The 17,366-nt window shown below is 38.5% G+C and overlaps 1 protein-coding gene across 2 annotated transcripts; it reads left to right on the top strand.

Moving 5' to 3' along the window:
- The first annotated feature begins 517 nt into the window (after positions 1-517).
- On the top strand, positions 518-14,932 carry amacr (alpha-methylacyl-CoA racemase). 2 transcript variants are annotated; one of them, XM_067574392.1, is made up of 7 exons: positions 518-623; positions 725-806; positions 2,485-2,741; positions 3,679-3,822; positions 5,167-5,327; positions 11,401-11,587; positions 13,553-14,932. In XM_067574392.1, exons 3-7 carry the CDS (start codon positions 2,495-2,497, stop codon positions 13,960-13,962), a joined length of 1,149 nt encoding a protein of 382 aa, XP_067430493.1. In that variant the 5' UTR covers positions 518-623; positions 725-806; positions 2,485-2,494; the 3' UTR covers positions 13,963-14,932. The 2 variants fall into 2 exon arrangements, with proteins under 2 accessions (XP_067430493.1, XP_067430492.1); XM_067574391.1 differs by having other exon boundaries at positions 537-806.
- The last annotated feature ends 2,434 nt before the right edge of the window (positions 14,933-17,366 follow it).

Below are 17,366 nucleotides of genomic sequence, written 5' to 3'. Positions count from 1 at the left end.
CAATGTATTTCAAGAGTGTCCAAGAATGTCACAAACTTAAGAAGAGTATTTAATTGTGCGAGTGTGCATGATGTGATATATGTGATATATGAATAAGCAGTTATATATTGGGTTCTCTGTTTATTGCTGTAGCCTATGGCTTTTTCGTTGTAACATATCAGGCTGTGTTAAAGTTATAAAGGAGAAGTGCCCCTATTCATAGTAATTTAATTTTGGTAGCAAAATAGCCTGATCGTCTGAGTAGTCTCATTTCATCAAGAGCTGTTTTTTATACACTAAAATATTGACTAACTTCTTTACTTTCGCTGCTTTGTGAAGTCTGTCATATTTTTTTATACATCCATAAACAGTAGACTTTATTATCAACAGTGTTCAATTACTTAACGCAAGTGAAATCATAAAAACTCAGTTTCCCAGAAATCTTGCGAGCGCCGCGCTGAGGTCACCAGGAAGCAGCTAGTAAGAGAGTTCACTTTAATTTCTACCAGCGTATGCCGATGGCCCTCTGGGCAAGGCGGAGTCAGCAGTCAATATTAAAACGGGCTTCACTGGAGGATACTTTTTGTCATATCAAAATTCTTAAACTGCTCAACAAACGATATTAGCGTATGGTACATGTTTAAGTAGGCTAAATACTTTATTCTCTGTATGTATGTGTTTGTTTTGTGTCACGTGACCCGCCGATGGTGGCGTTTAACACATTCAACGGCTCATTTCCTTCCAGTTTGAGTGCTCCGGCGTGCATACGAGTGCAACAAAACAAACCGTCCGCAAAGGTGTCCTCCTGTCCCCGACCTGTTGCAAAGGTAGGCTTGTGAACTGTGGTTCATGTGTAACTCACTGATGTACCCTAAATCATCATCGCTGTTGCAACAGACTTGCTGTTTTACCGTTTAAATGTCAGTAATTTTCATAAAATGGTCAAACCAACTGGCCTGTTTTTGCTCAAACTGCACAGTGGTTGTGATGATGATTAAAGTAACTTAATGTCAGAGAACGGTTTAAAGTACTTTAAGATTTTTTGCTGTGTACAAACATAGCTAGTACTTGTTAACACAAATATTTCAGTGTAGATTTTTTAACAAGCAGCCTTGTGTTGTTGGTATCACTTCTTGATAAAGTTTGTCACTTTGGACTTTGTAAAAAAGTAGGTACTTGACACAGAGTCAAAAGTCTAAAGGTCATTGTCACAGCAGGTCTGGATGTACTATAATGAACTGTAGTACTCCTTTCATGGGTCTGTGTTGGTCTTTTCTATTACCAGTGGTGGAAAAAGTATTCAGATCCCTTACTCAAGTAAAAGTACCCATACAACAATGTAAAAATACTTCATTATAAGTAAAAATCCTGCATGAAAAATCCTACTTAAGTAAAAGTACATAAGTATTAGCAGAAATATATAGTTAAAGTATTGCAGTAAAATTAGTGGTTTGATCCCTCTGACTGATATATTATTATATATGACATTAGATTATTAATAGTGAAGCATCAGTGTATAAGCAGCATGTTACTGTTGTAGCTGCTGGAGGTGGAGCTAGTTTCAACTACTTTATATACAGTTAGCTAGTTTAGTCCAAAAAAAAAGTTGAGTTGTGTTTCAGGAAGGTAACCTTCTTTGTGACAGATTTTATTTGTAGAGCTTGGTACAGAAGACAGTTCTTTGTTTGCAATTCAATGTACATGTCATGTTTTGTTCTTGTATATGTTTGACAAATGTTTCACCACTGCAACTGTATTTTGGAGGTCTTGTAAGTCCATATGGGTTGGAAACCTGTATGTACATGACACACTAACTACAGCTCTATACAGACAGGCTGACCACCATCTTCTGTTTTAACATCTATCAAAATTTGAGACCCTAAATTTATGTAGTGGCCAGAAAATGAATCTGCAACACTTTTGGTAATCTATTCATAGTTTATGACATTTTTTGTCATGGTTGCAGCTGGTTCCACCTTCTAAAATATGAATTTTTTTAAGTCTTCTTTAATAGTAAACTTAATAACTTTTGAGTGTTGGTTGGACAAAACAAGCAATTTGAAGATGTCACCTTGAACTCTTGGAAAATGTGGAAGGCATTTTTCTTAAAAACTGTTTTCTGACACTTTATAGACTCTTACAGATGTGATTTGTAAAAACATTTTGTGTAGAAAACTTGACTTTTCTTTTCTTTTGATAAAATTTAGATGTAGATGTTAATGGGTTTTTTTGTGTGTTTTTTTTTTTTTTAGCTTTAGCCCTTTTGGGTTTATTCAATCTCACCAGCACAGTCCTTTTTTACTCCTTTAATGAATTATGTTTTTTTGTGTCTTGTTATTTGGGCGAATTAACTAATAAACTATATAACATTAGTTATGTAATTAGTAGTGAAATTTCTAATGACATCACAGGATCTGATGTGAGCCCCTCTCACCCGCCTCTGCTATTAGTGTTGCATCGGATTTTATTACACTTACTAACTGTGTCTAATATCATTTCCTATAGTCCCTTCATCATGGCACTGGCTGGGGTGAGAGTTGTTGAGCTGGCGGGCCTGGCTCCAGCACCGTTCTGTGGTATGATCCTGGCAGACTTTGGGGCTAAGGTGATCCGTGTGGACCGCACCAAGGTTGCCATGGCTATGGACACTCAAGCCCGCGGGAAAAAATCTGTGGCCATCAACCTAAAGACATCAGAGGGTGTAGCCGTACTCAGGAAGCTCTGTGTCCAGTCTGATGTGGTGCTGGAGCCCTACCGTAAAGGTCAGAGCACCAACAGTGTGATAGCTGTCATGAGCTTTGTAACACATAGTAGTCAGAATCAGTAGTGGAGGAAGTGTTTGAGTTTTTTACCTAAGTAAAAGAACCAATACATTAATATATAAATACTCAATACAAGTAAAAGCCTTCAAAATCCTACTTCAGTAAAGGTACAGTAGTATTATTAGCAAAATGTACTTAAAATATCAAGAGTAAAAGTGTTTGTCTTGCAGAGAAATGGCCCCCGTGACTCCTATATAGATACTGCAGCATTTTACTGTTGTAGCAGGTTGAGGTGGAGCTAGTTTTTCATATTCAACTCAGTAGTTTAGTTCAGCGGTTCCCAACCTAGGGGTCAGGCTCCCTCCAAAGGGTCATAAAATAAATCTGAGGGGTTGGGAGATGATTAATGGGACATAAAAGAAAAAAAACATCTTGGGCTTCAAACTATTATTTAAATGAGACCATCTGAGTAATTTAGGAGCGAAATCACTCTTAGTGGAAATGCTAATAACTCGTAGACACCAGATGTGACATGGCGGCCCAACTAGACACTGATTTTTTTGTAAGGGCTCACAAACCAAAAAGCCTGGAAAAACCTGGTTTAATCTTTAACAATGTATTATATTTTATAAGCTCATCATATGTTTTTTTTAAATGTGAAATCTTACTGTAACTGTTAGATAAATGTAGTGCAGTAAGAATTTCAATATCTCCCTCAGAAATGTTGGACTTAGGTACAATACTTGAATAAAAAACACTTTTGTGATGTGATATTCAAAGATTACACGTATACTGATGAAAAAAAAAGTATATTCCAGTATCAAAAGTGGTTAAGGGAGACAAGACTGTTGCTAGCTCACATGGTTCAACCTGAACCAACACTGATGGAAAAATGTTTTTGTTGAAAGTATAGATTGACTCTCTTCTGACCTCCCAGGCGTGATGGAGAAGCTGGGCCTCGGCCCACAGGAGCTGTTAAAGGAAAATCCTCGTCTGATCTACGCTCGCTTGACGGGGTATGGACAGAGTGGATCTTATGCCACAGCAGCTGGACATGACATCAACTATCTCGCCATGTCAGGTAGTAACACACACAACCGTTGATATTTTGGTATTAAATATTTACACACCTTACATTGCAGACTGATGGAACTGCATCAAGTTTTTATATTCTCTTCTGAGAGGTTAGTGGTTGTTTTTCCTCTGTGTACTGACATTCTGTTTCGATCCGAGCTCTTTTTTTTTTTTTCATGACCATGGAAAACTTGTGAAAGGACAAAGTTGAACTTTTGTGTAGCACGTGTGCAATCACACCTAATAGAGCCTTGGAAACCTTGTCTATACTTGTCTATAACTTGACAATAATCAGCAATTTACAATATAATGGAAGGTCCACAGAAATCAGACACAACAAATCAATATCTATCTTGAATGGTTACTCTGAAATGACTGCCCACTCACACAAGACGGTCTTATATGTACTGTATATGTACCACCCTATAGATGCATTCCCATCTGTCTTTCTTATTTCCATCAATAAAGCTGTATTCAAAGCTGAACCTCTTCTTATTGTAATACAGCCCTCATAAACTACAAAATTACAGGCTTTCAGGCGAGTAATCTGTGGTGCTTTTGTCCCTCTGAATGTTTACTCTACTGTAAAACCCATCCAGTAGTGATTTTCCTGTAATATTGCTCTAACTATAACGAGTTTAACAGCGATTTGTCGCTTTAATGAAACAGCTGGTGTTTCTATGTGTTTAATGTGCTTGTTAAGAAGTCCCGATTTGTTTAAAACAGGGAATAAAAGGCAGTAACATGAATACAAGTCAGGGTAAAAATGCTGTTTTTAAAACATCAACATCATGCTGAGAAAACCATCAGCTCCGTGATCAACACAAAATATTAATACTTGCTGTAAAAGCTGACCACAGTAAAACTTTAATCTTAGGCCTATTTATACATTGATAACAAGCCTGGATATTTCAGTGAATAAATGTAATATTTAACCAAATGTGTGTAATATTCAGAACACGGTATGCCTGCTGTCAGTAAGTAATGATAGATATGTAAACACTTGAGAACATTACTATAACGGGTTGTTCAAGGCTATTTGTAATGTCTGTTTGATAAAAGAGAGGCACAAGTACAAAGAGTTCCTGTGCAAAAGTTACATGCTGATTTAACAAAGTAAGTTTTTGTCAAAATAAATTTAAAAAGAAGTGCACTTATAACCATTCCTTTCTGATTTCTGTTACCTCTCCTTTTTGATTAATTTCGGTTACTGAGCTAATTAATTTTCTTTCATTTTCAGGGCTGGAGACCGGCCAGATATTCCATCGTTCTCCACTTGTGGAGATGTCATTAAATTTTATGTGAAGGTTTCACTCCATTTGTTGTTTTTGTCTTGCCATTGCTATCACAGGCCTTTTATCCCGGCTGGGTCGTAGCGGAGAGAAGCCTTATGCTCCGCTGAATCTGGTAGCGGACTTTGCAGGTGGCGGTCTTACCTGTGCCATGGGGATAGTTCTGGCGCTGTTGGAAAGGACAAAGTCAGGGAAAGGACAGATCATTGATGCTAGCATGGTAAGCATATTGTCAAACGCTAGTAAACATATATTGTTGCACTGAGTCAGCCGCAGTTGTGACATACCACGTGCTCCACTTGTGTGTTGTTTTGAGAGAGGCGCAGATACATTAACATATTATTTTTCCTTTTCATGAATATGCATAGGTATGTTTGATTTTTTTTTTTCACTAGTGTTAACAAAAACCTTAAACAGCTCAAACAAATCACAATGAGACTCTTTGCATAAACTGCAGCCAGGCAATATCGTAGGCCGGGATTAGGGACAACAGCTATCCAGCAAACATATGCAAGAGTGTTAGTGTGGGCGTATTGCTAGAGGAAAGAGATGAAGATGAAATGCAAACCAGGTAGTTTAGGTTGATTTTACAACTCAGGAAAGTTACCACAGCAGAAATGTTTTTCTCCTCTGTCTCAATACTTGTGGTGTAAACAGTTTGATAAGTGAAATGCTACAAGCTGTATTTTGTGTTACAATGCAACATGTTGCCGGATCATGTTGCATGGCACCGTGGCAAACACTCAGGAATCGGGATCAAGTCTAACTGGGATACGTGATTAGTTGGACAGCCCTTAGCGGAGTTATTTGAAAGGAACATCAAAGTTTCTGAATCCCGCTGTGCCTGACATACTGGCTCTAATGGAGCTGGGAAGTTATAAAGCAGAACCAGTTTAATGAACTCCTGGAGGAGGTGGGAGTTTTTAAACTTTGGAACTTTTTGAATGTCTAGCGACTCCATAAAAAGTATACATTTACAACATCCAACTCAATGCACATAGCGCACCCTATTGTGTACATTTATTTTATCATGAATTTAGCATTTTTGCAAAATTCTGTTTTTATGTTTAGCAATTGCTCTCATGACATCATCAGGGTTATTTCTAAAATTTTAGAAGACAGACAATACATTATACGGTTGTTTTAACTTATGAGTGGACAAGCAAACTGACCCTTATGTGTAAAATGGTGAATTGCACCTTTAATCTAAGGTTTTCAAACCTATAGTTCATTTGATCTGGTCTGTATCAGTAGATGAGTTGGTAAACTTGGTGCATTTTCCCCTTGATTCGGTTTCAAACAAAGCCACTTAGCTAAAACTTGCAGACTACGGCTAGTAGTTGGGTTGGATCGAGGTCGGATCACGTCACCACTGCAAACAAACCTCTCCAGAGTTTGTTTGGGGCCGGACCTAGACCACATCCTCAATGGGTCTCTATACGGTTGTTTTGGTCCACACCCGAGTACGATTACTGTGTTTAGATCTGCCCAAACAAATCGCACAAATGTGAAAAACAAACCAGCGTCCAATTCAACTGGACTAAAAAAAGCACAGGTCTGAAAAAGCCTCAAGTGTAGAAACAACTCAACTCCAGGAAATGTGCTCTCACTGACTGTCTATTGTTTTTCTTTATTTCTTGAAGCCAACTGTTTAATTCAGTTTGGCATGACTTCATTACTTTAATAGATATACCTTTATTAGGTTAAGTAATTGAATGTTGAGTGTGGGTGGTGTTTGCTCCAGTGATCAGACAAAAACTAAATCATTTGTTATTTGTGTATGTAGTTTTTGTTGCCTCTTGGCTCTTCACCCCATTCCCATCACTCCATCTAATGTAATTTAACTATTTTGACTCATACACGCCTACAGTCAGTAGGCTAGTATTCTTTCCTTTTTTTCCCCCTGTGTGTATTCTACCATACATCATTTCACAAAGCTCAGGAGAATAATGTGTTTCTCTCATAGTAATTTGCTGCAGGTTTCATTTTTTAACGCGTCTCCATGTTCCACTGTGCCACTAAACTTGTGGGTGGCGGGGCATAAACACGCATGCATAACTCACCAGAGAGAAATAAGACATGGGTTGTTGCTGGCTCACTGTTTATGTGCCCAGTTTAATTTTGTATCAATGGGATTATGGCTCTGTTTATGGCCTTAGCTTTTGTATGACTGAGGATTTCTCATTCGCTCATTCATATTCACATCACCAGCTGTTTCACTCACAGCGTATGGGTGACAGTTTAGGTAAGGAATAGCTTGCGGCATATTGCTTATCGGGGAAATAAGGCTGTGTCTGTATTCATAACATCCAGCAGGTCAGCTTGCCTCCTCATTTTGATAGCCAAACACAATCTTTAAGTAACAAATTGCCTCACCGCTCAGTCAGGTTTCTATTTGTATCCAAATGCACTCACATCATAGACTATATAAAGATGGAAGCAGCGAGGTGTGACGTTGGTTAGCATTGAAGCTGGTTTGAAGCCCAGAGTTGCAGCATATGGTCAGTGCCATCTTTTCCATTTGAAGCCGGGACCTTCCAAATAAGGAGGTGTTGCCTTTCACGCTCTGGAAACACGACTCACTACCTCGCACCGAAGCAAACACTCGGATACTGGGAACACTTACCGGTGCACACTTAAGCTAATGTTAGCTACTTTAGCTAAATTGTGCGAACAGGGCAGGTATCTTAATCAAGTAACATGAAACTTATTGAAATATTGCGACAATAGTCCGACTCAGTGTGAGTCCTGGAGATGGGGAGAGCAGCAGGTGAGCCAACTGTCAATCACAGCTGTCAATCAATGCCCACACGGCAGACATCAAAGCCACTATAAGTCTTCAAATCTGATTAATAATTTCCAAAATGACCACCAACACACTTATTAGAGGGACAGAATTTAGCAATTGAGACCATAATGACAAGTTGAAAAAAATGATTGACTTAGTATTTCTAGAGAGAAGTTAACCCTTTTTGAATGGGAGTCACTTGGAGCCAGGGATTTTATTGGGACCAGCATCTAGTGGCCATTGGTGGCATTGCACTTTAAGGTACCTCCACATTGGCTTCAGCCTCAAGCCGTGGTTGTTGCTGCTTGGCTCACACCTGGCACATTTTCAATATTAACTCTTTAACCAGCAGCTACCTGTTGGATGTACAGTAAAACACAAAACACAGCACATGGAGGGATAAAGACAATGAATCAGAGACAATGCATGCCATGGTGCACAAGCAAGTTTCAGAATTGCCACCTGTAAGTGTTCATAGGTTTTGACCAACAACACATCGATAACCTGGTCGGTTCACAGTGACACCGTTTAGTGACAAATCAACAACAGATTCAGTTTTCAAAAGACAAGTGGCTGATTGAAAAGGATCCTCCTCCAGCCTGTAACTTTGAACACCATCCAGCTGTTAATCAACAAGAGCAGTGACACTGGTTTGTACATGTGCATCAGTGATGCTGCGATTTAAACAGACTCTGTTTTACCTGTATAGACCTGTGATTGATCTGCTTGTGTAGATCAGAGATCTGTGATGGTGCGTGGAGGATATAGAAATTATAAAAAAAACATTTTGAGCCGTGAAAACCTTTGTTGTGTTCACTGTTGATGGTTGACATGTAGACCAACATGAAGCAGAAGTGTAGAGTTTTGGAGTTGGTCTTAATATTGCTTAATATCACGGGGAACAAATTAACTTTCTTTTATGTTTTGAAGGGTAAAAATGATGTCCCTTGTCAATTACAAATATTGCAAGGGACAAATCTTCATATTTCATATACCGTTGAGGATATGACCTGCGTCCCCCATGGCGATTATGAGCCTGTGCATATGGATGCAGATCTCTACTCCTCGAATGTTAACATCTGTTATGGGAGTCAAAATGTGTGTGATGTACTGTTCTATCTGCTGGGTTTTATGTACTCTATCGTCCTGTGTGGAGAGTTTCCTCCAGAGTTTCTCTATTTAGCTGAGAAGTATTTAAATGCCTTAGTTTTATACATGTTTTTAAATCCAGTGTTCACTCTGGTTGGTAACTGCAAACCGCTGGTAAGATTAACAGGGAGAAGCCTCAGCTTGGCGAGGGTAAAAAAATGTTATTTGTAGATCAAAGACACATTATTGGATAACTGTCAAAATAAAGCTGAGCCAGAATGGGCGATAATTCGATTAAATCTGCATTAACAGATTTTTTGTCCTCTTGGTCCTTGCAGAAACAAGCTGCACTTACAACACTGACATATAATCTATTACTTTATTAAGGGGATATAGTGAACTAGTTAGAAAATACTTGTTAGTTTATACATCCAGCCTATACAGAGAAAAAATCCTGCTGTCTAAATTAATTGCAATACCAACTTGCTTTTTTTATTATTACAGGTGAAGACTTATTTTTGGTGTAATTCACAGTACAGAATATCAATTCATTCTACATATGATTTTGCTTAAATTTGCCATATTGCAATTTATACTCTATATATTGTGAAAATATTCTTGATATCATGACAGGAATTTCAGGCATATTACCCAACTACAATGCGAAGTGGAAAAATACTGAGATACAAAAAATGTGAACCATCACAAAGTGCTCTTGAGATTCAAGCACTTTACCTTTCAGTAAATGGAGCCTTGAAGCTCCCTTTGCAATAAAAGCAAATCTTCACAGTGATGACAGACAAACACCTGCTCTGGTCCATGCTGTACCATGTAATTGTGATGATTGTGATGAACAGAGAGGCCAGATGCAATCACATGCGGGACACTATCTGCCTCAGAACGATCAACCGTGACATGTCAGGGCTGAGTGAACATTTCTAAAATTACATCTAATTTTCCCTCAACCCGGCTCGAAAGATCTACGTGTAACATCACCAGTTGAGCCCATTAAGTCAAAAGCATGTTATCAGTCACATCATTAGTATCCATCTCTAATTACTGTCTATCCTTTAGAGGGTTGTTTGGGCTGGAGCCAATTAACACCCAATTCGACAGTTTAACACACTTTGACACATTTCACACCTTAATTCACACCTATAGAGAGTTTAGAGGCAATTTACAGAGGTGTTAAATTGTTTTCACTGGGGACTAACTATCCCCAACACTGACTAGGTGGTTAAGACTTTTTTGTAGGCTTTTGCCTACAAAAGATTTCAAATTGGAGTCTGTGAACGTGAAGACAGTGAATTAAAGTGGTTGTAATATAGCAGCAGCCAGTGTTACATGCTCAGTCCTAAAGCGTGGATGTAACTTACAGAGAGAGAGGGAGCAAGAGGCGTATTGAGACTAAAAAGACTGCCTCCCATTTCTCTCACCTTATTGATTATTTTCTATAAAATGGTTTCACCTCTGCTACTGTAACTACATTAACTGACTGGAGTCACATTCTGTATCTTCTGTATCCTGTATTTTAACCACTTAGCTACTGCAAAATGTGTTTGTCACAGTATCATGAAAGAAAATATAGATATAAAGCACAGTGTCGTCATTCTCAGTGTCATTTTTCAATTCCAACGCCTGCTCATGACCTTGTATTTCTTTGTAAGTCTCATATTACATGACAGAAACGCATCAAAGAAGGGAGGGAATTGTCTCAGGTTTCCCAAAGACTCAATATTTTGTGCACAAGTATTGGTTTTGGTCTTGAAGCACTGAAGCCCTGACTAGCGACAGAGCTGTCTTCTCTACTGTGACTTGTCCCTGATGACTCACAGAGCAGCAATTTGGTAGAAAATAGCTGAGCAGTTTGAGCAAAGCCCAGTATACACACAGTGCGTTGTGTTACTTCTTCAAACATTTAAACCCTTTTTGTACATCAGGCTGTTATTGTTTGCCCATTTAAATGACTTTTGAGGAATTGATTTGTGAATAGACTGCAATCAACCTCCTTTATGTGCTGTATGGTGACATTATCCGTAATGTTGATATTCCCATAGGATGATAATTTTGGAAGTGACTGATATATTACAAATTTAATCAAGTGCATTTCATTTTTGGTGTTTGATCAAGTATGTTTTTCAGCAGCAGTAGTAGCTTGTGCACAGATAGAGACTCAAATAAATTATCAGTCTAGGCAGCTGGTAATTTACACACTAAATGTCAGCAGAATAGCCTTTCTGCAGTATTTTCACAAGCTTTGCTGAAAAGCTTAGTTTTCAATTTTAAAATTTTAATGTGCAAAAACTGCATTTTAATTCATGTATGGCTGGAGTGATCATGCATAAAATATAAGTAAAAACATAGACCCGTCTGACCTTGTTTTCTTTTTCTCTTTCCTCTCTCTCACTGTCATTAGGTGGAAGGAGCAGCATACGTGGGCTCATTTGTATGGAAATCTCGTAGGATTGGTATGTGGGACCGCTCTAGAGGAGAGAACATGCTGGACAGTGGAGCGCCCTTCTACGATACCTACCAGACTTCAGATGCAAAGTACATGGCTGTGGGTGCCATAGAGCCGCAGTTCTACAAACAGCTACTTAAAGGTTCGTAGTGTGCAAATACTCTAAACCTCTAAGACAGTGGTCGCTTCTCTCTTATGTCCAAATATAAGCCAGAAATATTGGCCCATAGATATATACTATGCCATGAACAACTGCGAACTAAGGCACAGCAAGGAGATGGCGTCAAATAAACACCCTCCAAATAGCAGTGATCTGTGATCACTTTGGTGATAAATACGAAGCATATCTAATACAGGTCTAAAAGGTCCTATTTTAAATGACCAGCGGTAAAAGGTAGATCTTTGGGCACACTGGAAAATAGTGAACTTGCTATTTTGGTGCAAGTGCAAAAGGGCTGAGTGAAGGGGATTATAGATTGAAAGGTGTGGTGATTAATAAATACACTGTCAGCCAGTCATATCACTGGTCTCATAGTTTGGAAACAGCTGCTAATCACAGTGAAATATAACAATAATAGTTCAACAAATCATATTGTTGTTTGGATTGTGGTGAGCGTTGTGATGTGAATACATAGCACCACAACATGTTAGTTTGTTCAACAGATAATTAGTACAATGACAATATAAATACATGAAGAAAAATATAGTTTGGCGAAGCTGTTTATGATTGCATCAGTCGGAGCCTTTGGTTGTCTTAAGTGTCATAAATGGCAGCGTTTTCACTGTAATACTTTTTAAAAATAAAAAATGAAGCTCTGGAAAAACTGCATAAAAATCTGGAAAGGAGGTCAAGATGCACAGGACTAATGATCCCTAGTAATACGATATCTCCCACATAAACAAGCAGAATACCCAGTTGTAACTAAACCGTCTGATGCCTGTAGAGCTGGGTGAGTTTATTGGTGTCATATCTGTCCTGCTGCCTGCAGATCAGATGGCTGCAGGGATTTAATGAACTGAAGGAGATGGTTTTCATATGATATGGACAACAGATACTGTAAGAATCAAGCGTACTCATAACAGACTGCTTTACAGACCTTCCTTTGCTTTGAGCATATTAAACATTCATTTTTGACGATCATTTATATGCATGTACTGATTGGAGGCTGTTTAATGTGTTATTTACATTTAAAGCATTATTCCATTATTGCTGCGTATTTGCTCTAAGAATTTAGTTTGCTTTAGTAACAGACATGGTTCAGAGATGTATATTCTCGCCACAAAAATGTTATTTTCTTATGCAAAGCTTTTAGGCTACATACGTTTTTGTTTTAAAACGCATAACTTTTGCTACGTTTACACCTAGCGTCCACACTACTCTGGTGTTTTCGAACCCCTAAAACAGAGACTTTTGAAAACACTCCAGGATTGCGTTTTAGTCTGGACGAGCGGAAAGGAGACTTTTGAAAACAATGATGCAGACACCCATGTTCGCTTCCTGGTTGGGTCTTATCAATCACGATTCAACATGGATAACAAATTATAGGTGTTGCTGACCTTGTTGCTATGCTACATAGCAGCTGTTGTGCAGTTAAATTCTGCATGTTATAATGCCACTACTGCCTACATTTGCAGGCAAGCTATTATTTGAGTGATTTGCATGCCCAGTGTATATGAATGGTCATGTGATATGTGTTTTCAGTCGTGTTAGTATGGATGGAGATTATTTCTTAAACAGTGTTAAAATGCTTGCGACAAAGATCGTTTTCGTTTTAAAATGCTGTTTTAAAATGAAAACGTATTAGTGTGGACGTAGCCTTAATGTGAAACAAGAGTAGCAGGAAGTGACTGAATTAGCAATAACCTAATACAGTTGAAGCACTTCAGCCAATACGGCTCTAAGAGCACAATCCTCATTGGTGAAAGTGAACAAATGACCTTTCAACAGAAATACTTCACAATCGACTTGGAACTCCACAAAGGTCAACAGGTGGAGTTGTCGGGCTGGTGTCCACTGCTCCAAGATGTTAAACACTTATTTATTTTACATCATTTGCTATTGACACAAATTTCTCCATGGGGTTACATAACTATTTTTTTTGTCTAGGCTTAGAATTGGACGCTGCAGGATTACCTCCTCAGATGAGCTTCACCGATTGGCCAGAGCTTAGACGGATCTTCACAGAACGTTTTGCCACAAAGACCCAGGCGGATTGGTCAAAGATTTTCGATGGGACTGATGCCTGTGTTACACCTGTGTTGTCTTTCGACCAGGTGAGCTCACACCCACATAACCAGGAAAGAGGTTCTTTCATCAAAGACCCCAGCGGAGAAGAAAGTCCCCGACCAGCTCCGGTTCTCTCTCGGACTCCTGCGGAGCCTTGCCTTGCTTCTGACCCTGTTATTGGAGAACACACAGTTGAGGTTTTACAGGAGTACGGCTTTACATCAGCACAGATAGACCAGATGCTAACAAAAGAGATTGTAGAGTGTAATGCTGTCAAGGCAAAGTTATAAGGTCTAAACCTTAGTTGGAAATCCAAACTTCACTATATCTTTTAGTGTTGAGATTTTGGGAAGACCACATGGAAGAGATGGACCTTGATAAGACCAATTATGAGTTGTACCATAGAAATAATTGATGTGGGCAAAAAACAAAACAATATGGATCCAAAATCATCATTTGTGATTGAGGGATTTAAAGTAAAACCTGCCATTTATATTATTTCTAACAACTGCACTGTATAAGAATCAAAGTAGAGAGGGAAAGTAGGAAAAGGAAGAAATTATTTTATTTTCATGAACATTCAAACTGAGAAATGTTGTGTAAGAAAGTGTGGAATACTTCTCCATCTCACCTATTTGCATTCATTCTCTCAGGCCTGAGGTACCTGATGTTCACATATCCCACCTTGATAGGTTGAAGTGAAAGGCCAAAACTGTTTCACATTCTCAGGGTACATGGATGCTATTTGGGTTTGTCAGTTGGTTACAGTTGTCCGTTTGAATAGCTGCCTCCTCTATTTTATTGCCACTGCTGCCCTCTGAATGTTTGAGTTTAAAAAATAAAGAGTCTTAGTCAGTTTTCCAACTCAGAGGCAACCTGGTTTCCACTCGCCAAAAGAGGTTTGTGTGCACAGCTTGATAGATCAACAACACTGAAAATTGAGTAAATACAGCATTTATTGTTTTGTTCCTCCTCCAGGGAGTGTTAGCCTCGTAATGCCTGTGTGTCCACTGGATCCGGCAGATCTTCAGCAGCCATGCTCCTATATATTTAGAGTTATTTTGCTGACATTCTTTGGGTTTTACATTACATTACAGATGCTTTGTGGCTGTACTTTTGTTGCCTCTAACTTTCTCTGTGATCAGTAATCATTTTAACGTCAGTATAGTCTATCTCATGGCACAGCTGTTGTCATTACCCTCTGTTTTTGTTTATTTTGTCTGGTGATGTCTTGATAATAAAGTAATTATTTAATCCACATCCTACAGGTTGGGAATGATTGCCTGGTCAACAGGTAGTATTTATGAGATACAATCAAATTTCATACTTGTTTCATGGTCTGACAGCAGAAACAGAAAAATATATAAACAAGAGCAAGTGATGACAGAGAACAGAGGAGACAGAACAGATAAATCTCTTCCTTTCTCTCACTTACTACAAACACGAAAAACTAGTTTTGCTCTGTATGTGTCGAGACAAAGTCAGTAACAAATGAAAAGCACCATTAAATATTCATTTGAAGTCAACTGTTGATAAATATAGACATTTTAAGACATTCCCAAGTGAATTTCACACTCCGGCAGAAAGAGATAGCGGAGCAGAGAAAAAGACGAAACAGGTACAGTGGATGTCGGCTGTTCTGTGGTACGTTATATGTTTTATTTACAAAGGTCACAGTTGCTCACACATACAGGAGTTTAAGGGGAGTTAAAGTATAAATAACCACATTACAGTTATTTATTTTCTGCTTATTTAATGATGAAAACAGAGAATAACTAAAACACAATATATACTAATGGAGTATTTTTTTATTTAAAACTTTGTTTACTCATCAGTAAAGTAGATAATAATTTATTCAGTTGGTGTCACCTGCACCTGTGCAGTAATTATTCTGTCACTTCACTGCAGCCCACAAGTGCTACCATAGGTTCAAATGATTAAATGCTGAGACCCTCTGTGCTCTCATGCCTTATGATAATGTATGTACTCATATAAATCATATGCAGCATGGGTATACTTTAAAGATTTTCTTGTGTTTGAAAAGTCGATTGACACCTCCAGAACACCTTTGCTTAAGCTTGAGAGCAGCGCTGCAGTTATGGAAAATCTTGAACTGTGAAATTAGCCAAAGAAGACACATGTACATTTGAGCCTTACTTATTAAATATCTTGTAAAATAAGCACAAAAATGCAAATATGTCCCATGCATGAAATGCTGTATGTTATTCCACCATGAACACATGATGTGAAGGAGAGGAGATGAGGAACAGCATAAGAGAGACTGACTGTTGGAATGACTTTGTAGCTGTACAATAAGCCTATGGATTTTAGGTAATAGGATATAGTGCAGATTATAGGTTAATTCCACCATGCAATTAATCATGAGCCAATTTCTTTTAAGCTATATAAGGTCAACATCAAGAATTTCATGACTTAAAAAAACAGCCTCCTCAAAAGACTCAAATATGAGTGTGCATGTGACTTGAGTTGCAATTTTGAAGCAGTAGAGAACTGAAATGAGCAAAGGTTTAAAGGGTCATTCAAAGGAAAAGAAGAAAAAGAAAACTTTCCTCACCCTCCTGGTGGTATCTAGCCATGCGGATCATTTTTGATTTGAAGGTTTGAGATCTGTGAGATGAGGTGAATGTAATTATTGGTGCTCAGCTCAATGTAAAAATGCCATTTGAAAAACTCAGCAGCAACATGTCTTTTCAAGTGAAATGTGACTACTCCACAGATTCCATTGTGATTCATTAGATCTACTTTCAACTGAAGAAATAGTCTAAATGAGAAGTGTATCCTGCTAGAGGGCTACAGCAAAAAACTAGCTGCTGGGTCCCTATTAGACCCCCATTTCTCCCCCTCTCCGTGCAATGTGTACAATTTGTTTACACTAGAATACTACCTGGTTCCAGAGTGGCTTTGTGGTAATTTGTTTAAACACAAATTAACACAAAGATTATGTAATAAAGAAGAACCAACCTTGAAGGAATAGTTTCACACTTTTGGGAAATTTGCCTGTTTGCTTTCTTGCCACGATAGAAAGATTGATTCCACTCTTATGCTTGTACGTTAAATATGAAGCTTCCACCAGCAGCTGATTAGCTTAGCTTCCCAGACTGTAAATGAGGAGAAAACTAGCCTTGCGCTAGCTGCAGGTAACAAAAGCCACCCAGAGTCCTTCTAAAGCTCACCAATTAACATGTTATAAAACCAAAGTGTAAAAATGACACGTTTATGTGGTTGCCAGGCAAAGAGAGACTCCAGGAGGGTCAATGTGCCCAGCCAAGAAATAATCTGGCACAATGTAATTAATTAGTGAGCTTTAGAGATGCTTTTAGGTGGATTTTGTTACAGTTAGACAGAGCCAGGCTAGCTGTTTCCCCAGCTCACGTATCTCTTTAGCTTCATATTTAGCATACAGACATGAGAGTGGTATCAATCCTCTCATTTAACTCTTTACAAGAAAGGGAATAAGGGGATTTCCACAAAACGTCAAACTATTTCTTTAAAGCCCTTATAATGTTGGTATTGTGCTGTAGTTGTTTAAATTCCCAAACATATGTTCAGTCAAATTTGCACATACCACTTGACACGCAGTCTGCGAATTGTGGGGCTCTGGAGCAGTTGCCGGCTTTGTCTGGTTGGTGATCCAGACAGTGACGTCTGTAGAATATGTAATTTCCAAAACTGG

The sequence above is a fragment of the Thunnus thynnus genome, chromosome 19, assembly GCF_963924715.1.
Source record: "Thunnus thynnus chromosome 19, fThuThy2.1, whole genome shotgun sequence".
Classification (NCBI taxonomy): Eukaryota; Metazoa; Chordata; class Actinopteri; order Scombriformes; family Scombridae; genus Thunnus; species Thunnus thynnus.
Note: the sequence above shows the minus strand (reverse complement) of the source record. Positions and strands in the feature narration are given on the sequence as shown.

Coding starts and splice junctions, on each gene's coding strand:
- amacr (XM_067574392.1), top strand. CDS start 2,495: ATGGCACTGGCTGGGGTGAGAGTTGTTGAGCTGGCGGGCCTGGCTCCA. Junction 3,823..5,166: donor CAACTATCTCGCCATGTCAG/GTAGTAACACAC, acceptor TTGCTATCACAG/GCCTTTTATCCCGGCTGGGT. Junction 5,328..11,400: donor AGATCATTGATGCTAGCATG/GTAAGCATATTG, acceptor CACTGTCATTAG/GTGGAAGGAGCAGCATACGT.